This window comes from Engraulis encrasicolus, chromosome 14, assembly GCF_034702125.1.
Source record: "Engraulis encrasicolus isolate BLACKSEA-1 chromosome 14, IST_EnEncr_1.0, whole genome shotgun sequence".
Taxonomy (NCBI): domain Eukaryota; kingdom Metazoa; phylum Chordata; class Actinopteri; order Clupeiformes; family Engraulidae; genus Engraulis; species Engraulis encrasicolus.
The window spans coordinates 18916755-18941066 of NC_085870.1; the positions used below are offsets into that span (position 1 = coordinate 18916755).

The following is a 24312-nucleotide window of genomic DNA, read 5'->3' on the forward strand; positions in this document are numbered from 1 at the left end:
ATCCCAAGTGTATGTAATAGGGGAAATATACCGTATCAGTTGTATTCCTAGCAAAATGGAAAATGCGAAGTCATTCTGAAAATGACAGTTATATCTATAAATTAAAAGAACCACGACAAGTATTCACGACAGCCGTTGTGTAACCCATAGTGTGGAAAGTAATGGTGAGTGATTGAGATGCACACAGAAATCAAGAGGTTGTTGTTTGACACTGCCATATAGCCGTGAAGGCCACTCAAATGCATGTGTGGCACATTGAGCTACAGCAATAGGAAATGACACACATGATCTGTTGCCATTGATCTGATGACGACACGGGGGAGAGGGGAGTTGTTCGCATGTAATGGCCCTCACACATCAGACCTTGAGAAGTACAAGACATCAGACCCCCCCCAAGAACAAAACTTGGATTTAAACCATTATCAGAGAGTAAGGAAAAAATAAGTTGTATATAAGTCTAGGAAATCGCAAATTTCAGTTGTCATAACTTTATGGCGATTTAGAATCTTGGATCAAACTTGAAAGTGGGCCCCCACTTTAGCCAAACAACCAACATTGAACAAAACAGTGATTCTAAAGTGATTCCCTATTCAGGATATGTGTAGAATAGTTGTGGTTTGGAACTTGAAACATAAAGTAAAAGCATTTGACCAGATGTTTGGGCGAGACTGCAATCTTTTCATCCCAATCCCAAACTCAGGCCTCCGAAGCACAAGAAGAGTTCTGGCACAAACAAAATACTGCCTTCACTGGAGTGACTGACACGGCGAGGGTGTATTTTAAGGACAAAATTATCATCGCACCATCATCCATAATTACACACGAGGAAATGGCTGATCCATGGCAGTCTGGGGCCGACGTCTGTCATCTGGTACTAGTACAACTGAATGAGACGCCTGTCTCTCAGTGCAACTCAAGAGGATAAATACTCCAGGGTAATCAAAACAATTAAACAATTGGCAGTTTGGCCACAGTGAAAACTTTGTTTGTTTGTTTCCTCCCCCACCTGAACGTAGCCCTTATTGTTGAACATGTCAGGGAAAAAATATATGTCTATAATGTATATTTGCTGGCCCACAGTGGTGGCACTCATGCTGAAAGTTGCCTGTGGTATTTTCTGCGCATATGTGGGTTCACCCCCATCCTATTTATTTTCCTTTCTCTCATACATACAATCACTCTGTTGTATCTTAATGATTTGAATTCCGTTTACAGGTACAGGCAAAGCTGGTATGCTAATGCCATGCATTTGCAACCTTGTCTTTCACCGACACCCCAGGAGCTGTGAGTGACTGACAGACAGGGCCGAGAAGAGCTGTGAACGGCTGTCGGGACGGCACGCTGGGTAAGAACAAGGATTACACTCCTTCAAAAAAACAATTCATCTTTCATCCGAGACACGACAATGTCTTGCTTTTTGCAGTTAGACGCATCAAAAAAAAAAAGAAAAGAAAAATAACCTGTTGGCTGCATGCATGGAAAGTTATTGCACTATAGACAAAAAAAAACAGCCCAAAATATAAACAGTTTGTCGCTCGCCTTTCTCTTGCATGACAAAACTATTTCCAGGTCCCTGTCTGTGGATTGCAGAGAGTGTCCATGGTCCTCAATATAAGCAGAGCCATCATTTCCTTAAGACAGGCAGCCCAAGCTGCCCAGGCCTGCTGCAACTCCAGGCCAGGCTTGGTTGTACTACACTAGTGATCCTTCGACCGGGGCCCACTGGTGGGCTCTGAAGGTATTCCAAGTGGGTCTTGAAATCATTTTCTAAAAATCAAAATAATGCATGTGTGTTTATTTTAGCTTCATTGGTTATTGGGTCAGAGGTGGGCCAGGACATTTGCGAAAATTTAGTGGGCCCCAAGTTGGAAAGGGTTGGGAACCGTTGCACAACACTATATGCTTAACTGTGATGTCCTAGGCTGGGCTGGGCTGTGCTGTGCTCCCCGGGACAAATACTAGGGCTGTCAGCACACAAAGCCCCCCTAGGTGTGAACGATGCTCTCCGCACCATTTGGAGGTGGTGGTGGGGGTTATGCACTCAGGGACCACAGAGAAGCTCATTCACATGATGGGCCCTTCACTGTGCACAGGGGCCATCACAGGCCGGCAAACACAAAACAGCCCCACACAATAGCCCACTATCAGGAGGCCATTTTGTATTTGTTGTCCTGAAGGGAGGGGGGTGGGGGGTGGGGGGTGGAAGACCCTGAGCGTTTTCCTATGCAAGAAAATGTCCCATTGATGCTGCAACTACTACTACTACTGCAACTACAACAAGCGCACGCACGCACAAAGTGGACAGGCAGGGAAGCTTGTGAAAAGTAACTTGAATAAATGGATGAAGTGAATGAATGAATGAATAAATGAGTGGAATACTTCATGGAACAGACATAGAGACAAACTTTAGGGGAAGCTTGGAGGTGCTAGTTGGCATTAGGTGCAACTGCAACAGCTCGGGCTTAGTTAAAAAGCCACAGGAAGGATGAGATTCTAGAGACGAAACCCGATACCCACCCACTCTCCCTCCCCTCTCTTTCTGCTTGAGTCAACCTGAGTCAGTGGAAGATGCCTTTCAGCTCCACTGATTCTTTAAGGGAAGCACCGGTATCTGCTGCATAATGACACTTCACGGAGGGGGAAATAACCCTGTGACATCTCTGTAGCAAAGTGAACTTTCAAACCAAGAAACGAGACACACTGTGGGCAAAGTAAAAGAGAAAAGAGAAAAGAACACTTTGAATGTATGACCGAGTTATGACAGGCGTTCTGAGCAATCTTTAACTTTACGGAGTGCAGCTGTGTCGCAATCCGAGAGTGACCCAGTGCCCGCATGTAACCACGATGACACAAACATACAGTAAACCAATGAATCTCACCCTACCCAACCCACTCCAGTTAGATAAGACAGACATCTGTCAGCAACAGTAAATGACATTCAAAACAAGCGTTGACTAATGATGGCATGAAAAACAATGGTAGTGGAATCCATCAACCTTCTAAATATGTTCTTGCATTAATTCTGCCTTCTTGCAGGTCTGTGTTGTCAAATTATTTTTTTAAAGACTCAAGCACTCCCTCTAGTGGTTGGTTTAGGTCTTGCAACAACACAAGCCCACTGCATATCAGACAGCTCACTCGCTCTGTCACGGAGACCACAAAGATGCTATTGTGAGGTCATGCACCAGTACAGTATGGTGGCCATCCGGTGTCTGTGTTAGATTAGGTCCAATAGGCTACACTCTCTCACATTATGAAGTGCCTCTTCACTACAATCTGTGCTATACAGAAGATATTTAATCGCATAGCCTTTTAAAAGCAAATACTTTTGCGGTGATGATTGAAATTTCACTTTTTGAAGTATTTCAAATGTCTAAATCCCCATCAAGTTATTGCTTATAGAGATTTATAATGCAATAACTACATGTGAAGATTTCATTAGATTCCTTTGACCTGGTGGAACAAAACCAATGCAGTGTGTTTTGATGGTTAAAAACAATGACGGAAAGATGAAACGTAGTGTAACTGAATTTAATGATTGATCTTTTTTGTTTCAAATATAAAAACATGTGCTTGGTCGGCATATGGGGGGGAAGCAACAATGGCAAATGACAACACAATTACAAAAACAAGAAGCGCAAAAAAAAACCAAAACAAACAAAAACAAAAACAAAACAAAAACCCAAACACTTCGCCTCACTTCATTTAAAATGTACAGGGAAAGACTGGCGATAGCCTGTAATGTAGCGAGTGCAAGAACAAAGTGTTAGCACGTGGGTGACCAATGCTACTACCCATCAGGATGAGCTAAAAAACACCTTGAACAGTCAAGCCAGCCCCAGTAGTGGTTTTTTGAGGGGAAAGAAAAAAAAAAGAATATGCATACACTGAAGTGTGTTTGGACATGCCAAAAACCAACAAAAAAAAACATTGACAGGGGAAACAAAAGTTTCCCTGAAATATAAATACCATCTTTGTAGTGCTACAAGATTTCCACGAGGGGCAGGCAACGTCCGATCTCATACAATAAAATAGAATAGAATACGATGGTAGAAGTTGTTCATAAATCATTGGCATCACCGCAGCTGATCTGATGGGTGTTAAAAGTCCAAAAGCGTTTGCATGGACAGATTGGGATTTGTGTAAGAATTCATCAAAGACTTGAGACAAAAGGGAAATGACCAATTAGGAGGGAATGAAGAAAAGAAAAGAAAAAAAAACAGCTCCCCAGTTCTACTGAGGACATCATTGTGTTTTTTTTTTTAGCAGATCAGACCTATCAAAACTAAACTTTCATCAGCTTTTAAAAAAACTAAACCATTCGACTAGCTAAATAGTATACTTTCATTCTGCTGCTGCGATAACACATCTCTTGAGCATTCATTTTTGTTGTTGTTTTGTAATTATTCCCCCTCCTGTCCCCCAGTGAAGCACTAAGTTGTGAGTGCTCCCTCTGTACTGCCATGGACAGTCCCACAGTACCAGGTTGAACAGGTGAACACTGCACTCCACAGAAAAGGGGAGAGAGGGACGCTATTATGGCAGGAGAATGGGAGGAGAGTGGCATCTTTAATATGACAGACAGGTAGACACAGACTGCCTCGAGTCATCTGGCAGCAGTGAGTACTATTGACTGGAGGAGATGACTTTCTGAAGCAGAGGCAGAGAGGGATGAAGGGAGCGGGGGAAGGAAGGAAGGCAGGCAGAGATTCACACCTGGAGATGCGACAACATGGCACACTGGTGTGACTGACTGACTGAAAGGATGGTTGAGCCCATGTTGCAAAATGGTTGTCGCACAGACACACATTTTCACACCAACACCCCCGTCCTCCTCCTCCCTCTTCCCCCTTCCCCTCCCACAAGACAGGGACATCCCCAAAATGCAGGCCACCCATTTGCTAAGGGACAACATAGACAAGGCATACTGCAAAAATATCAGTACCTTATATTACTCCACACAAACAAGGTGAGCTCCCCAGGACAGGTCTTGCATACAAACACACAATTTTATGGAGGTGGGGATGGAGGGGCCGGTCAAATAAAAGATTGAACAATTGCCGTCATGGTCGTTTTTCTGTTTGTTTGTTTGCATGTGGGAATATCAGGGGCCCTCCAGAGCCTCGTTCCAGGTCTTCAAGGTCACCTCATACGTGTCCTTTCACCTGTTCCATCTCCAATGGGAGGAGGAAGCCCCACACGCCCCCACTCCAGGCTCTCCATCACACAGGGCAGTCACACACACATACCATACAAACACTCTATAAACAAAAAGATCAATAAACCAAAACGGAACAGAAAAGTGATGGACCAACAAAAATAAGAAAAGAAAACGACAGAAAAAGGGACAGACGATGGTGAAAGACGCTTAGACATGAGAGAGTGTGCTCAACTGAGTGAGCGTGTGTGTGTTAATGTGTGCACGCATGTTTACGGAGTGTGTCTGTGCGCCAGTGAGAGTGTGTGTGAAATTGTGTGTGTTTTGCAGTGCTTTACAAGGAGTCCTGTGCAGACTAGCGCTGGGTGGAGAAGGTGGGGTGGGGTGGGGTGGTTGGGTGGGGGGCAGGGCTGATCAGGAGCCAAAATGTCATGTGTCCTGCCTCGGTTCCAGTCCACACGTTTTAGAAGATCTCTTGTCCAAGATATTAGAACATTTAAACCAGTCTGATATAGGTCTTCTTCTTTTCTTTTTAAAGGAGATAATATTATCAATAACCATTTTCAATAATAATTATATTAACAATAATAACAATAATAATAATAACAATAAGAATAGTTGGAGTACTAATGGTGAAGTCTGCATCTGTGAGGTTGTTTTTCATTCTTGGTAGCCAGATAGAAGAGAGCAAAACACTGCTGCCGCCGCCTCCTCCTCCTCCTCCACAAGTCTCCCAGGAGTCTCGTTGCATCAGTCAGGATTTCATTATTTTTCCCAAAACAGTCTTTTCATTTTTGTCTCTTTTTTTTGTTTATATCATTTTGTTTTGCGGTGTTTATTTTCTCCTTTCAGGCAAAGTACTTGTCTTGAACAATACAAAATTAAAGAATGGTGTTTTCCCCTGTGACAGTGCACTGGACTGGAGGACTGGAGAACATTTCAGTTATTCAGCATTGGTCCAGGTCCTTCCTCCTCCTCCTCTCCGATCACTCTGATCACCGTCTCCGCTCGTATACTATGTCATACCCCTGCAATACGATAGGTAGCCCTATTGCCTTCAATGAATCTGTTCATCTCTCCATCTCTAACCTTTTACGCCATACATGTTGTGTATGCATGTTTGATGTTTTTTTTGCTGTGCCTGTCCTAGATGTGTACGGTAGCTAATCTTAATACTATCCCCCACCACCCCCTGTGTGGTCTCCCTCCGCACGTGTGTGTTGCGTACGCGGGTGGGCGTCTGTGTGTGTGTTGGCGTGTGTGTGTGTGTGTGTCTCAGAGTCGCGTCTGGGCCTCGGGGACGTAGATCTCGATGCTGTCGGCGCTCTCGGTGGCGGAGTTCTGCTTTACAGAGGCGGCCCTCTTGGCGGCCAGCAGGCGTTTGCGGGCCTCCTGCCTCTGCTTGTCGGCCGCCGCGTCACTGCTCTTCTCGCGGCCCAGCGACGGCCGGCCCTTCGCCGCCTTCTTTGGCACAGACGCCGCTGGCTTCTGGGTCTCCTGGAGGGAGGACAGGGCAGAGGTGGGGGTGGGGGTGGGGGTGGAGATGCGGGGTAGGCACAAGAGACAGGGAGACATCATTTTAGTTTTTAACTCTTGAAGTCAACTGTTCAGGTTGGAGCAGGCTTCACTCTTTAACACTTCGACTGTTAGAGTACTGACCCAAATGTTCAATTCAGTTTTTCAGTCATGTTTCCAAATCTCTAATGTTGAAGTATTAAGTTGTCAACAGGAGACCAGTTTGTTTTGCCTATCCTTTTCAAAGGGCCGTGGAAAGCCTATCGAATTGATGCATGTCCTCAATTGTAAGTTGCTTTGGTTCTAAAAAAAGCGTCTGCCAGATGTAATGTTATGTTATGTTGTGTTTGCTTAAAGGGGAGGGAGGGGCATGGATCGAGCTGAAGAGGTGTGAAAAGGCCATCGAGGACTAGCTCAACAATCTCCTGTGTTCAGAGTGCCACAGCTTTAATCAGCGGTGGGGAAACTTTGTCTCGAGGGCCATTTGTGGCCCCTGAGGCAATTTTATCCGGCCCCCAATATAATTATTGTAATGTTATGCAGCTTCAGATGAAATATGACATATTTTGTAAATGAATCTTAGAAATTACATTTGCAATACAATTACCGGAAGTTATATTCAGTGAACCTAGAGACCGTTTTGAAGGAGGCTGCCTTCAATATAGGCCTAAAGTGTGGGGGAAATCCTGGTTTGTGTTCATAGTACGGCCCTTGGAGGACTTTTACTACCCTTGGAGGAATTTGAAATGGCCCCTCAGATGAAAAAAGTTCCCCACCCCTAATTTAAAGGGTCAAGGAAAGCATATTGAATTGATGTTTGCGAAAAGGGGAGGGAGGGGCATGGATCGAGCTGAAGAGGTGTGAAAAGGCCATCGCGGACTAGCTCAACAATCTCCTCTGTTCAGAGTGCCACAGCTTTAATGGCGCCATTGTATGTGGATTAAGGCACACAGTCAAAGGAGCACACAACACAAATCAACATCCCACAATGACACCTCAACCTCCACAATGACACCTCCACAGCCACAATGACACATTTTCATTGTTGCTAAGTGCACCGTTTCTGTGTCAACAGAAAGGCTACGCGGTATCTGAACACTGGGTCCAACTCAATCCAGTACCTCCCATCCTCTCATTTTGCTTGTAGCCTTCTGATGCGAGGCAAGACGTCATTGAGGACAGATGTTGGAAGTCTCATTGGAAGTTGAGAGACGTTGATTGGGTGAAAAGTCCACCAAAAGTTGACAGTGGGGAAACTTAATTGTTTTCTACACGGTGCAGGGGTGTCAGCAAAGCAGAGGATGGGAGGTACGAGCTGCCCACTGACTGCATTATTGGCAGCACATTTGCATGTTAGCTAGGAGTAGAGACTATTCTATTCTGAGGCAGGACAGGTTGTTCTCCAGGTGCCCCGTGGGGGCTTAGAGAGGGAGGACCAATAGCATACAGGTGCAATACTGTAACACAAGACAGTGGCTCAGACAGAGACTCACGGCCACAGCCTGCGACATACGACAAGCACAAAATGAAGAGGGTGTTGGCGGTGAAATTTAACCTATACTCTATTATTCTCATCATCTGAACAGCTTGAAAAGGCACTGTAGGCTTGGCATTGTACTTAATTTTTTCCTACTGGTCAACACTGGTTGTTTTTCCCGAGTGGAGTGTACTTTGTATTATTTGAATGTATAAACGGGAAGTAACTAAAATGAGTACTTCACCTGAGTTCAAATGAGCAGTGGATTCATTTGAAGTTCATAAATGCACTGGTCATAACTGCAACTGGCAGGATATTAGCCAGAGTCTGCCAAATGCATTGCAATGCAATGTAATGTAATGTAATGCTTAGTGGATAAGTGACCCTTTCTGACTGTATGCAATGTAATTAACTGAAAGTAATACTTATAACAGGTATGGGCAACTTTCAAGATAAAAAACATGTCTAGCAACAGTATTTCAATGTTGCTCCTCAATGTAATCTTCGAACTCTATCACAACTGTTGAGTGGAGGCGATCAGTATGGCTAGCAACTTTTGTGTGCAGAAGGAATTTGCCCCTTGGAGGTGCTTGTTGCAGCTTCACGCTTGTTCACGCTGGTTTGCTACCCGGCTTGTTTAGGGAAGTCGGAGGCGGGGTCCCCCAATGACGTTCTGCTGAGTGAGTGTCGGCTGTGTATTAAATAAAATTTAATTTCCGCACCGACAAGTAGTTCCCACACCAAAATGACAACAACAAGCACTCCACTTTGATATGCTCAGTCATTTGCACTCTGAGTGAGAGAGCACTGCCCAGACAGTAATTGCTGGGGAAATCAAGTGATTTATTCACTTTGGCCGAAATCTTTGGTGTGGCGCCGCTGTGTTGCATGAATCTACGCACACTAGGGGTGTGAATCTTATACCCAAAAAACGTTCCGATTCAATCTCGATTCCCGATTCATAAAAAATATATTTAAAAAAATATATAACGATTCGGTGCGATTCAATGCTACATAACGATAACCGATCCAAAATCGGTTATCTTAACACCCCTAACGCGCACCCAAGTGGTGGTCAGTGGTGACAGATTCGGACAATGGCTGGGTCGCCAGGAAAACGCTTCCACACACTTATTTAACTCTCGGGAATGTGGGCAGACGCTTAATTTGGCCTGGGGGTGGCATATCTCTTTAACACTAAATGTTTGAGTAAATGAGGAAAATCGGATCGAAAGAGCTGAAAATTCAACTTTTGTCTGTCTGGTCGCTTCTCAATTCGGCAACTCAGTAAAAAATTAGTTAAGTGAAGTAAAAGCCCACCTGGGAAACTCCAAGTCCCTTTGTCAATGTGACACAGCACACAAGTGCTCACTCCAAACAACTAAATTGCATTTAAGCCTCACCCGTGCAATGGGGCAGCCCCGAATGGTGTCCCAAGGGAGCTGTGCGGCGGGACGCTACCATGCTCAGGGTTCCGCAGTCATGGAGGAGAATGGGGGACAGCACTGGTTAATTACTCCCCCCACCAACCTGGCGGGTCGGGAGTCGAACCGGCAGCCTTTGTAACACAAATTTGACACCATGCCCACTTACCAATGACTGCCCAATAACTGCACTCCAGAATGTTTACTCGTAGGCAACTAGATCCCACCTGCTTACATCTAAACTCTGTAGATAAGGGTGAATGGGAATGTGCACATATGACATAGCTGGGCTCCTCTGACCTCTGCTCTAAGGTGCATTTCTTGAAATGATAGTTGCCAACTACGTTAGCTACTTTGTTGGTTGCAATGCAATATCATTTACCATGTGCAACTGCCCTAGTTGGTCACTGGCTAACAAGTACACTTTTGAGAAACACAAATCTCCCAGAGGCAGCAAGACTAGGCACATCTCTCTCAACCCACAAGAAGCAAGTAAAGACTCCTCTCTTTCCTGACTATGGGCCAGACTCTATGGTATGATGTGTATGTGTACTCTATTTAACCCTGTGCTAATGTACAAAAAACGAATAATCCTACTTAGCATCTGCAGTTATTGTTCTGTATACTTCATGTGCGCTTTGTATCTGCTTATGATGGTGGATATGATTACTGTATGTCCTTGATTGTAAGTCACTTTGGTTAAAAAGCGTCTGCCAAATGCTGTGTTTATAATGTACCATAATATTGGTAATGTAATATAATGCAGTGTAATGTAATGTAATATAGGTGGGAGTCACCTGTTTGTCAGGTGAGTCTCTGTCCAGCTTCCAGTCGTTGGCCTTGAGGTGGTAGAGCTCGTCGAACTTGAGGCTGATGTCCTCTATGGAGAGCTGGAGCAGGTCCCAGAAACCAGCCAGGTCCTGAGCTGTGGGCCGCGGGTTCGCATTCACATTCTGGAGGAGGGAGGGGGAGAGAGAGAGAGAGAGAGAGAGAGAGAGAGAGAGAGAGAGAGAGAGAGAGAGAGAGAGAGAGAGAGAGAGAGAGAGAGAGAGAGAGAGACACACAGACACAGAGTTTTAGGTTTTAGCACTGTCATGAGTCTCAGTTATTGTCATTCACTTGCAAATTCATGTTACATTATCTCAGCCCATACTGGAAAACGATATGCCTAGTAGTCTAACACTCTAACTGTCTCTCACACGTGTGTATGCGATACGCACACATACTCTTTCCATACCACAGCCAACCTCCACAGACGGCACATTCCTTATTCTAAAGCACATCTATTCTTCACTTGGCCAGCCGCCATCACTCTCAAAACCTCAACAGGATCAAATGACTCCACCTCTGACATGAAAAGATTCCTAGAGCGAGAGAGAATGACTAACAAAAAAAAATAAGATTCTGGATATGATATCTGTTGGAGGGCGAGAAGAATAGATGGACATGGGGAAAAAAGTGCAGGGATAAAGGTAAAGCAAATGTGCCAGCCAGGACAAAACGTTTGTGTGATTAGTCACATTTATCTTACATGCTTAAAAACGTGTCTGTTTTAATTTCTAAAAATGAAAAAAATAGAGTACAAGGACTTGGTCCCTATGCAAAACGGCTGAAACAGAGCTTTGAATCCATGCTCTGATCTATCGCCAGGGCTGAGCTGCTGTAGCAATTCTGAACACAGGAGGGCGCCACAAGTCCATCTGTGCGGGGCTGTGGCTGGCAGCCACAAAAAAGGTATACAAGAGCACATTGTGTGTTTTCTATGGTGAGAAACAGGTCTTTATACAGGCATTTTCAGATGGGGTTGGGGGGGGGGGGGGGGCTCTCTGTGTTTTAACCTGTGAAGACATTCTACAGCTCACATAGGAGCTAGTGTTAAAAATCCTGCAAAGTGTTTGTGACATCAAAATAAGAACTCAAGAATTTGCTATAGTTCTAATGAAATACATGTGACTGTTCTATTCTCCTCAAAGGGTTAATTCTTCAGATGCCAGTGGAGGAGCCCAAGGTCACTCCATTCGCCTTTTCAGCTCCTCTGCTTCTTGCCAGCCTGCCAATTGATCCACCCCCCACCTGCCCCATCTTTTTTGACTGCTATTCATTCCAGCTCTGCATGCGAGTGTGCATCTATGTGGGTGTATGCGAGTGCCTTCCACATGGCTGTGCAACAAGACGTGCATGGGAGCCTGATTAGGTAAGTGCTGCTGGAGTATAAGGGGCCAGGCAGGCAGCAGGAGATTATTGGTTTAAGGCCACACTTGACAGCTCTGACAGCACAGCTCCGCTTCCTTTAGAAATAAAACCCCTTTTCTTCTAAAAAAATAAATAAATAATAATAAGATAAAAAGCCTGCACACACAGCACATTATCCCACCGCCAACCCTTTGATGTGCTTCTGTGTGACAGGGAGACAGAATGCGTGTGCGTGTGAGAGAGAGAGAGAGAGAGAGAGAGAGAGAGAGAGAGAGAGAGAGAGAGAGAGAGAGAGAGAGAGACAGAGAGAGAGAGAGAGAGAGAGACAGAGAGAGAGAGAGAGAGAGACAGAGAGAGACAGAGAGAGAGAGACAGAGAGAGAGAGAGAGAGAGAGAGAGAGAGAGAGAGAGAGATCTGATGTGAGCATCAGGTTTCCTCTTTGGAACATGCGGGTCGGTTGACTTCCTAACCTCAGGTGTGTTGGGTGCTGTGCTGAGATACTTGCCATGCGCAACTCTCAATTGATGTGTAACAGAGATACCCGCTTTCTCACCTACCTACTATCTTCTCATGGTGGTCATGTGGTGCATAGATATCCACTTTTACAATCCAGTAGTGGATAGTGAAGACACCTGCTTTTACACATCACCGTGTGGCAGAGATAGGCTGGTTCTCACCGATGGCGCGTGTGTGTACACAAACTACCGTCTGGTAGCACTGCCGTTAACATGCTCTGCTCGAGTTCGAAAATAAATGGTGCATTTATTGCAACTCACCTCCAACAAAAGAGTCAATATAGTCAATAAAGTCAATATAGTCAATAATCTGTCCTGTGACTCAATCATCAATGCGAGCTGCCGTTGATATTTAAGCAATAAATGCTCCGTTTATTTTCTACTCGAGAAGAGCATGCTAATGGTAGCTCTACCAGACGGTAGTGTGTGTAGCTCCGCTCCACCAGGGGGCTCCAAAGCTACACACACGCACCGTTGGTGACAACCAGGCTATGGCAGAGATACCTGCTATAGACAACACTCATGTTGTGCTGTTTTACATAGCACTTTCTTCTGGTGCGTCAACTCTTCTCTTCATTTCCTTCGGGTTAAATGAAAGAACTGAACTTTACTCTGCTCTACACTCACTAATATGTAGTAGCAGGGCCCTAAATTAACTTTTTTCACCAAGGTAGATGTTAATCTTAATAGCCGAACTTACTTATTATCTTGAGTGATTACTACTTTTTGGGAGTGCACGCACCAAGCAATACACGGGTGTTAAGTGCAGGCGCAGACGCCAGCGTTTGTTGATCTTTTGACAATCTTACTAGCCAAACACTCACTCACTAATGGGCCAAAGTGGCTAGTAAGATGGCTTTTCTACCAGCCAAAATGAAATTTCACCAGCACTTGGCCGGTTGGCTAGAGTTTATTTTGAGCCCTGTGTGTAAGTAGAGATATCTGCCTTTCACTCTGTTTATGTGTGGCAGAGATACCATTCTCACAACTCTGATGTACCGTAGAGATACCTGCATCTTACAGCACCAATGCAGGCATAGACATGCTTGTCTTTCACAAAGTCTGGTACAAAGTAAACACCTATCTTCTCACAACACCAATATGCGGCAGAAATACAAACGTCTTTCACTACAGTACACTAATGTGTTCAGAGAGCAGATTGAATCATGGTCACTGAAAGCAACAAACCTGATCTGATGTGAAAGGGTTATATGCAAACACAAACAAATGCACCTGTGTGTATAGTAGGCCTATATGTAGACTCAGACACATGCAAATGCCTTCACCCAAGCACTGAGGCAGCATATGCAGACTCACACAGACACACACTCATGCACACGCACACACACACACGCACACACACGCACACACACACACACACACGCACACACACGCACACAGTGACTCACCAAGTTTTGTTCGCACAGTCCTCGGAACTGCTGGAACTTCTGCGACATCAGAAGCTGGGCGCAACCCACGGCAATGCGCACTTTGCCCAACACTGCAGAAACAGAAAACACACACACACACACACGTTGAGTTTAAAATCACACACACACACAGTACATTAACACGCACAGAGAAGTGGATTGGTGGTGCATACATATTTAATACACAGGGAGCCACACAGGCTGCAGAATACTCTGAACCCAATGCTGCATGCCGTAGTAGTGCTTGCTCATCCCTTAAAAACACAGTTAAGCAGCTACTGCACCCTCCAACACTGCTTAGTGCAGCGAGGGGGGGGTAACATGAGCGGAGAAGAGGGGGAGAGGAGAAGGAGGAGGAGGAGGAGGAGGAGGGTAGCAGGGTGAGATAAGGTGAAGGAGATATTGAAGGCTATGGGTGGGAGGAGAACAGAGGAAGAGAAAAGAGGAGGAGGCAGAGGAGAAGAAGAAAGGGAAAATAAAGAGGAGGAAGAGGAGACAGAGGAAGAGGGAGGAAGAGGAGGAGGAAGGGAAAGGAGCAGCAAGGTGAACTAGGGTGAAGGAGATATTGAAGACTGAGGGTGGGAGGAGAGGATGAATGGAGGAGAGGAGGAATACTTGAGGAGGAGGTGGGAGAAGAGAGGGAGAAAAGGAGGAAAAAGATGAGGATGAGGATAATGAGGAAGCAAGCCGAGTTGGGCTAAAGGAGGCAGAAAGGAGCAGAACAGGATAAAAGAAGAGGAGGAGGAGGAGGAACAGGAGTCAGAGGAAGAGCCGAGGGAGGGAAAGAGGAGGAGGAGGAGGAGGAAGGCAGAAAGTTGAGCTAGGGTAAAGGTGGAGACTGTGAGGAGTGAGGGCGGAGGGTGGAGGGGGTGGATAGGAGGAAGAGGGGAAAGAGGAAGAGGAAGAAGAGGAGAAAAGATTGAGCATAAGACAACATGTTTAGCCAGGGTAAGGAGGAGGAGGTGGTGGTGTTGGTAGAGGGGGTGAGCAAGAGGAAGATGAGGAGGGAGCCTTAGTTAAGGATGAAGACTGCACATATCCCTGACAAAGGTGCAGGACAAAGGCTGACTGAAGCGTTCAAGTGAAGAGTACGCAAATTAAGATCCTTTTGATTTGTATTTTTAATTCCATGGCGTATGGAATGAAAACAATAGGCCATGGACTAAAAAAAACAACAACAAAAATCAAACAAAAGAAATTCAAGTGTGAGGAGTCCTGAGTTGAAAGAGGAGAGTGCATTAGACTACAGGGTTAGCCAGGGTAAAGAGGAGTGCGTCTTGAGAGTGGCTTAGGGATCGCTACATCCAGAGCACTCAGAACACTAAAGGCCTCCTCCCTCCTCAGCCCCAGAGAGAGAGAGAGAGAGAGAACTGGGGAGAGAGAGAGAGAGAGAGAGAGAGAGAGAGAGAGAGAGAGAGAGAGAGAAATTGGGAGAGAGAGAGAGAGAGAGAGAAATTGGGAGAGAGTAAGAATAACAAAGAGCCATAATTGAGTGCAATGAACAGAGCGAGGGCAAAGATGGGAAAAGCAAATGAAGCGAGGGAGATAAACGAAGAAGGGAGTAAAGGAGCAACAGGGACCTATGAAGAAAGAAAGAGAGAGAGAAGGGGGCCGCCACGGAAGAAGGAGGAGGGGAGGCAGTGAGACGTAACAGCAGAGGGAGACAGAGAATGAGTAGAAAAAAAGAAAACAAAACAAGGGTGGAAGGATGGAATCACAAACACAAGTGGGAAGTAAAGAGCTGCTAAACGAAAATGGACTCCTGCAGAATGAAGCACCATGGAGAGAAATTGTATTCCCGTGGAGGTGCAAACTGGACCAATGACGGCAGCTGATGAAGAAACACGAGAGCCAATGGCGAGGGGGGGGAAGGGATAGACAGGACTAGAGGTTAGACTGCAAGTTTAGAGTTGGGCACTTAAGTTTACTTCTCAGAAAAACAACCCAACAACAAACAAAGTAAATACCCAAGTTAGGGCTGCACAATTAATAGAAAATAATCAAAATCGTGATAAAATCGTGAAATCGAAGTCGTGATTTCAATCGTGATTTAATCGTGGCAGTAGTGGCCTACCTTTGAGAGCGTCGCTGAAGGCAGAACATACTGACAGGCTGGTGTTTCTGGACAGAAATCTGTGTCAAGTTTCATGCTATTGCCTTTACATAATTATTACAAGTCATTTTATCGTGATTAATAATCGTGATTACGATTTTGACCAAAATAATCGTGATTATGATTTTTTCCATAATCGTGCAGCCCTAACCCAAGTCCACTGCTATGCCTCAGATGGTGCACTTGTGCAATTCAGGCACTATGTTTAAGTGCGTAATAAATACGCCATACACACTACAACATGAACACTGATGTGCACAAGTGCACCATTTGAGAACCAGCACAAATGTCTAGCCCAAGTCATCTGATGGAGAATTAAACAAGTGTTTCTAAACCCCCCACCCAAAAAAACACATCTTGTGAATGCGTGAAACCTATATAGTCTGCGTTATTGTGTGCAAGACAAGAGAAAGAATGGGGGTCCTTTACAGCTCACGATGCAAATAGCATCACCCTCTTGTCTAGGTAGCCTCCTCTGGTGCGGTTAAGTGGATATGGGGCACACGGACAGGAGGAGTCCTGCAGTGAGATTGGTCACACCTCGACAGAGCTGAATGGGGAGAAGGCAAGCAGCTCATTCAGACAGAGCATTGGAGTGGGAGTGTTGGGAGAGAGAGAGAAAGAGAGAGAGACAGAGAGAGAGACAGAGAGAGAGAGAGAGAGAGGAGAGGCGGTGTGTTGTCTAGAGTGGTGCCCCAACATGCCAGCCAGTGCACACTGGCTAGGTGCAATGGGAGTTCAAATCCAACCAAATCAGGCCGATCTGCACCTACACACGCAAGCAGGAACTCGCCAGTCAGCACTCACAGCCAGTTGGGAGCCAGCTGGATGCAAGCGACACATTTAGGCAGAGAGAGAGAGAGAGAGAGTCTGAAAGTAATTTCTTGGACTTCATTCAAGTTAATAACGAGGAGGAAAAAGAAAAAGAAGGAGAGAGACAAACAGAGAGAGAGAGAGAGAGAGAGAGAGAGAAAGAGAGAGAGAGAGAGAGAGAGAGAGAGAGAGAGAGAGAGAGAGAGAGAGAGAGAGAGTCATTTCTTGCACTTTATTCAAGTTGATAACGAGGACAGAGGAAAAGAGGGAAGTTTGAAAATGACCTGAGTGTTGTGTCTTCTACAGTGGTGTGCAGCCACAAGGCCACAACAGCCACAAACAAGGCCTGTGTGATGCGATGTGGGCGTTTCACCCAGTTGCGCAACTGCCATCAACAAAAAAAAATGTTTCAAAGTTATTGTAACTACCTTGAAGTAAGGCATGTTAAATGTAGCCTACTGTGTCATGCCTGAGACCTTTTAGTCTGGCAGACGTGTACACACACACACACACGCACACACCATGTGTTTAGTGGAGGCATGCCCGAGGCCTAACCTGCTGACTGCACAGGCGGTCTGCCAGACATTGCCATTTCAGAACAGCACATGCCTAAAAATCGGGGCCGTAGTTCAGGCCAGAGCAAGCGATCAGCTGACGGGATACGGGATACATGATCCCAGACAGAGAACATCAGTACTGTACCTGCGTGAAAATGCAGACTAGCTTGCTTCATACCCTGATTAAAGGCTAATATGGGCGCACCCCGTAAATCTCAGTGTGAAAATATCACAGTGCCTCTTTTTTTGGGAACTTGATTTTACCTATACATGGGTTGCTGTTTTCTCCTGGCTGCGTGACACTAGCTACACACAACTCAACCTCTGATTGTTGAAAACCGCTGTCGGTCAAAAAATGAGCTTACGTGTCTTGCATTTCCTCGCAACATTGTGAGCACCTGAGTAACATTATATAAGCTCCTGAGCGCTACAATAACCTTTTTGTCTTCTATGCACACCAGCTCAGTTTGGGTGGACATCATGCACATGACATGAGCAGGGCTTTGTGTATGAACTCCCTACTGGGATGATGGTACAGGAAAGAGTTTTAATGCATTCGCACATAAGCTGCTAATGTCACAGTTACACTGTTACTAATTCCTCTTTTCCACTGCCGATTTTCTAGTAGTCCTACAGCTCGACTCAGCTGCCACTTTTTGATTTTCGATAGATCCGTGTCGTGCCTATTTAAAAAGCAAAAAGTGGCGGCCAAGTCATGCTGTGTGGAGCTGTAGGCCCACCAGAAAACAGGCAGTGGAAAAGAGGCATAAGATGGCTAGCAATTGCATAGGAGGCCTTTGCTGTCACAACAGCAAAAAGATGAGTATGTTGGGAGGCGAGCACACGTTCTGACGACAGTGTGGAATTCTACAATCTTACACATTGCTACAAAACGAGTGAACCAGCGACTGCTTGACAGATCTGCTGGTGTGCGATACGAGACCGTAGCCGGATAACAAGGGCCACTTGTACGAGAAGTGACAGGACTGCTGCTGAGGCAGGTGCTGTGTGTGTGTGTGTGTGTGTGTGTGTGTGTGTGTGTGTGTGTGTGTGTGTGTGTGTGTGTGTGTGTGTGTGTGTGCGTGTGCGTGCGTGCGCGTTCTGCTTTACGGAAGGGATGATTAGACATTTGTCTCCGCTGTCAGGATGCTGCCAGAGGCTGCCTCAATTCTACACACAGGATACAGGAGGGACATATAAAATATATATAAATATAGAGGAGAGACAGAGCGTGCTTTGGAAACGCCATGTCATGCGAGGCGTGCACACGCACAATTCCGGCAGTGATATGTGGGTGATGTATAGGGAGCGTGGAGTGGGAGAGAGAGAGAGAGAGAGAGAGGGAGAGAGAGAGAGGGGGAGAGAGAGAGAGAGAGAGAGAGCGAGAGAGAGAGAGAGAGAGAGAGAGAGAGAGAGAGCGAGAGAGAGAGAGAGGGAGGGAGAGAGAGAGAGAGAGAGAGAGAGAGAGAGAGAGAGAGAGAGAGAGAGAGAGGGAGAGAGAGGGAGAGCGAGAGCGAGAGCGAGAGAGAGAGAGAGAGAAAGAGAGAGAGGGGGGGGATGGAGGGAGAGAGAGAGAGAGAAAGAGAGAGGGAGAGGGAGAGGGAGAGAGAGAAAGATATAGAGAGGAAAGCGAGCAAGAAATGAGAAATTTAATGTTACTGACTAGCTCATGCATATTCATGGCGTGTTTGTTATGAGCAGCTAGCGGCTTACTTGAGGCCTGCTTAGCAAATATTTCACATTCTCTCTGTAGTGCGAGTTGACTGCCGGGCCATGGAAAAAAAACCTCAAACTCTCGAGGTGACAAGAGCGTCTCTGTGTGAAGTGTGTGTGTGTGTGTGTGTGTGTGTGTGTGTGTGTGTGTGTGTGTGTGTGTGTGTGTGTGTGTGTGTGTGTGTGTGTGTGTGTGTGTGTGTGTGTGTGCGCGAGAGCACGCGTGTGCACGCATGCCAGAGAGGCATTGCTGCAGTGGTGCAATGCAGCAGGTTAAGACCCTACAGGAGGATGATGGGTGTGTGTGTGTGCGCATGTGTGTGTGCGTACAGGAGATGATGATACAAGGTGTGTGTGTGTGCGTGTTTGAGAGAGAGAGAGAGAGAGAGAGAGAGAGAGAGAGAGAGAGAGAGAGAGAGAGAGAGAGAGAGAGAGAGAGAGAGAGAGAGAGAGAGAGAGAGAGAGAGAGAGAGAGAGAGAGAGAGAGAGAGAGAGAGTGTGTGTGTGTGTGTGTGTGTGTGTGTGTGTGTGTGTGTGTGTGTGTGTGTGTGTGTGTGTGTGTGTGTGTGTGCGTGTGTGTGTGTGTGTGTGTGTGCGTGTGCGAGAGTGTTTGTGTGTGTGTGTGTAGGAGATGATTATAATGTGTGAGGGGATGCCTCTGCCCATCGAAGCCCAGCAGCAATATATTCTGCTCAGAGTGTGCATGTGTGCACATGCAGTGTGTGAGTCAATGACGCTTTTTTTGGGGCTCAGATGTCAGCTGGCACAAGCACAGCTATTGCCCATAAATGAATTAGTAATTGAAAGTTAATATACTGCAGTAATTAGTAACTAATCTACTGCGATGAATAGGCTTCTTAGATTTAAAAAAAAAAAAACGATCATTTTATCCATACAATAGTGGCATTAGCTGTGGTTGCGCCGCCTTGACGTGTGCCACTACTAAAACAAGTCTTCAGTGTACTGTATTTATACATTACATACATCTCAGTCGCCTTAGGAGTGCACTTATGTGTGTATGTACTCATCTCTGCAGTGAGTGTTCGTGTATACACTTTCGTCTCACCTTCAGCAGGTGTGCGTGTGTGTGTGCGTGTGTGTGTCTGTGTGTGTGTGAAGTGCATACACCTCTCACTCTGAGTCTGAGGGGCTGTAAAGATTTCTGCCGAGCTGTCTGTACTGTACGTGTGTGTGTGTTGACAGCTCTGTTTCTAACTCCGTACACAACCGTGTATGCTTGACCCAGACAGACACGTACACTACAGCACCACCACCACAAACCCGCCTACCTACCTGCCACAGCTACAGCAATAACGGCCGCATTAAGAAATACTGGGGCCCCTGGGCTACAGGTTGCTCTGGGCCCCCCCAAAAGAAATTTTGCGACAAATTTACATAGCCAGTGTCAATTACGAACATGGAATTAAGGAATAGCATGTTTACCAACTCTGCTCAACATGACGCATGAATTTCTCAATATTGCATCCTCGCAATCTGCAATTTTCCACTTTAAGCCAATGACAGGGGCACACTGGCAGGTGGAGGCCCTATGCTATTTAGCAGCCATATCTAGCCTGTGGGGGCCCCTGGCAGTTGGGGGGGTCCCTAGGCTATCCATCAGCCATATCTAGCCTGTGTGTTAATCCTGCCCTGTGCCTACTGCCTACCCTCCTGAAGCGAGCCACAGCTACAGCAGCGATATGCGTGGGAGAGCAGAGCAGAGAGTGGAGACGGGTCAGGCCCTCCGCCAACAGCACTCATGCGAGTTAAGTCTCCCTCCACTACGCCAGGAGACAGAGACAGCCAATAGATCTCTACTGTACTGTACTGTACAGAGCTCGCCAACACCCTTTAAACACAACAAGCCTCCCTCCACTACACTAGCAGTCAGGGTGTGTGTGTGTGTGTGTGTGTGTGTGTGTGTGTGTGTGTGTGTGTGTGTGTGTGTGTGTGTGCGTGTGTGCATGTGTGAGTGTGTGCGTGTGTGTGGTCCTAAAACTGTGCCGCTGATAAGATTGTCTCAGGGCTAAGAAGAGCAGGTCTAGCTGTCTAGATGGCTGTGTACTATACTTTACTTTACTGTACTGTACTATACTGTACTGTACTGTAATATACTATACTATACTATACTGTACTATACTGTACTGTACTGAGCTCGCCAACACCCTTAAAAAAGAGCTTTACCAGGGATAGCCTGTAGTCAGGCCTGCGTAACAACTACAGACTACTAGGGTCTTTAAGGCCACTCCACAGAGGAAAACAGGGTCTCCCTTTCACACTGTGTGTCTGTGTGTGTCTGTGTGTGTCTCGGTGTGTGTCAGTGTGTGTGTGGTGAGAGGGGGGGTCCCTAAAAGTACAGCGAGTGTGATAGCCTGCCTGGGGATGGTCTACCGGTGCCAAGACGCGTGTGTCTACTCTAGCTCTCTCGCCGCCAGACAGGCCATTGGCTCAGAGCAGAGGAGGCAGCATTTCCCCTTCCCAATCCGGCCAAAGAAAATATGCTGAGTGCCAAGGAGAAAGTGATAAGGGCAGAGGGAAGGAGGGAACAGAGAGAGAGAGAGAGAGAGAGAGAGACAGAGAGAGAGAGAGAGAGAGAGAGAGAGAGAGAGACAGAGAGAGAGAGACAGAGAGAGAGCGAGAGAGCACAAGAGAGCTAGAGAGAAAGTGAGAGTGAGGGAGAAAAAGAGAAAGGGCAAGTGAAAGAGAGCAGGAGGGAGGGAGAGAGAGAGAGAGAGAGAGAGAGAGAGAGAGAGAGAGAGAGAGAGAGAGAGAGAGAGAGAGAGAGAGAGAGAGAGAGAAATTGAGATAGGGAGAGCGAGAACAAGGGTGAGGAAATAGCCACACAAATGGAGAGACCGTCACAGGGAAGGAGACGTTGGAGACAGCATTTCCTGGGAGCTGGGCCTTGTTCAACTCCCTCCCAGAAAAAGAAATATGCTGAGTGTCACAGAAAAAGAGAAACCGAAAACGATAAGAGTGAGAGGCGGGGGAGAGAGAGAGAGAGAGAGAGAGAGAGAGAGAGAGAGAGAGAGAGAGAGAGAGAGAGAGAGAGAGAGAGAGAGAGAGAGAGAGAGAGAGAAGGAGGAAGGGAGAGATGGGAGGGGGAGGTAGAAAAAGACATGAAGACAGGAAGAAGAGAACTCACAGAGAAAAAAATGAACACACACACACACACACACACACACACACACACACACACACACACACACACACACACACACACACACACACACACACACACACACACACACACACACACACACACACACACACACACACACACACACACACACACACACACACAGGAAGAGAGATGAGTGTTGGCTATTGGCCCATATCCAGTCCTAGCGGACTAGGGCAGAGTGGCCATGCCCTGAACCACTCCCTGCAGAGAGAGAGAGAGAGAGAGAGAGAGAGAGAGAGAGAAGGAGAGCGACCAATAGAGATGGAGATGGAGAAAGATAGACTAATAAAGAAAGATAGAGAGTGAGTGAGTGAGTGAGTGAGTGAGTGAGTGAGTGAGTGAGTGAGTGAGTGAGTGAGTGAGTGAGTGAGTGAGTGAGTGAGTGAGTGAGTGAGTGAGTGAGTGAGTGAGTGAGTGAGTGAGTGAGTGAGTGAGTGAGTGAGTGAGTGAGTGAGTGAGAGAGAAAGAAAGAAAGAAAGAAAGAGAGAGAGAGAGAGAGAGAGAGAGAGAGAGAGAGAGAGAGAGAGAGAGAGAGAGAGAGATCTGCATCTCAGTATGCCAGTAAACTCAGACCGATAAGATGCTCAAGTGTCTTTCTTGCTCTGCCAGTAATCTCAGAGAGATGGGCTTTCACCAAGACTTACATGGTGCCTTGACATTAAGAAGAACCAAATCTTCAGTAAGAACCGAAACAAAACGGTACAGGACGTGTAGGTGTCAACATGCATGTCAAAATGTGAACGCATCCTAGTTCAAAGTTAGGACTCTAACACGGTTTAGTCCATTTGAAAATATGTTCGGATACACGGTGGGAGCAGGGAAGGCGACAGGGGGGGGGGACAAAGGGGTCAGTTGTCCAGGGGGCCCATATCTGGGTTCTCATTACATTGCATGTAATGTATTGGGTGAGTGGGGGTCCTTTCAGGTGACTTTGTCCCAGGCCCAGCCAAAGCTGTCGGCGGCCCTGAGCCCTGAGTGGGAGGCCCGGCAGTGTATCTCCCTCTGCCAGTAATCTGAGAGAGATAGAAGCCTTTCAACACAGCAGCCCAGCCCAGCTCAGCTCGGTACCCTTGACATCCCTCCTCCTCCTCATCTCACCACTCACTACACCCCAAATCACCACTTAGCTGCTCGACGGGCCCGGCAGTAGTGGGACTGACTGGGAGAGGAAGTGAGAGTGGTGGCTCAAATCTCCAGAGCCACTCATCCCGACCCTGAGCACGTAGGAGAGGGCACAGAGGACCAAGCTGCTTTAGGCGCTTCAGGAAGGTGGCGTGCACTCGCCCCAATGAGCCGTTCTCTGCGTGTACACTGACATCATTGACACAAATGAAAGCCTCAATGGCACTGGTCTGTGAAGGGGTTCTGACCCAATATAGTGAATGGCCCTCAGAACTTTCACTCAGGACCCATGTCAGGAGTCAGGACCAAAAATGTCTGGCTTGGCTCTCCACACACAGAGGGAGAAATGTTGCCATTCTCTTTTCTTTTCGTAGACGCACTGTGCAATACTGTTTGTATTTCTTTTTAAGGGACGATCTGACTTGTCAAAGGGACAAAAAAAAAATGGAAATTAGCCCTATGGCTACAATCTTGTACACTAAATACTCATAATATATGTTGTCCCTGTGTTGAATAAATAAACTTTCAAACTTCCAAACATGTTGTTCGCTCCGAGAAATAACAAAAAAAAAAGAAATCAACTAAACTTGTACACTAAATTATTTACTCCTAATATATGTTGTCCCTGTGTTGAATAAATAAACTTTCAAACGTGTTGTTCGCTCCGAGAAATAACAAAAAAAAAAGAGAAATCAACTAAACTAAACTAAACGACAACCCCCTGGGCTGGACTTACCCTCCTCCGAGAGCTGGTGCTCCTTGACCTCCTGGTCCATCTGCTGGCACCAGCCCTCCATGCGTCCCGTCTCCGCCTGCAGCAGCTTGAGGAACCAGTGGCCGTCCCTGCGGCACGCCGCCCCCGCTCCTGCTGCGCCGCCGCCCCCTGCTGGGCCTCCCGTGCCGTTACCGCTCCCTCCGCCGCTCTCCAGCCAGGGCTCGGGGGGCGGCAGCGAGGAGGGGTCGAGCGCGGGGTCCAGGCTCTCCGAGAAGGAGTCGGAGGAGCTGCGCGTGGCCGAGCGGCTGGTCAGGAGCTGGCGGGCGGGACCGCTGGTCGTCACCGCCTCCTCCTCGCCGTCGGCGTCCTCGTCGTTGTCGTG

General features: G+C 46.6%; 1 protein-coding gene across 1 annotated transcript in view; it reads right to left on the minus strand.

Moving 5' to 3' along the window:
- Positions 1-3510: 3510 nt before the first annotated feature.
- dlgap4b (discs, large (Drosophila) homolog-associated protein 4b) overlaps positions 3511-24312 on the minus strand; it is an 88037-nt gene continuing 67235 nt past the window's right edge. The window contains exons 11-14 of the mRNA XM_063215133.1: positions 23952-24312; positions 13693-13784; positions 10372-10527; positions 3511-6655 (exon numbers count right to left, since the gene is read on the minus strand). The exon at positions 23952-24312 is cut by the window's right edge and continues 220 nt beyond it. Coding sequence (XP_063071203.1) covers positions 6434-6655; positions 10372-10527; positions 13693-13784; positions 23952-24312 — 831 coding nt within the window. The 3' untranslated portion in view covers positions 3511-6433. The remainder of the gene's footprint in view (positions 6656-10371; positions 10528-13692; positions 13785-23951) is intronic.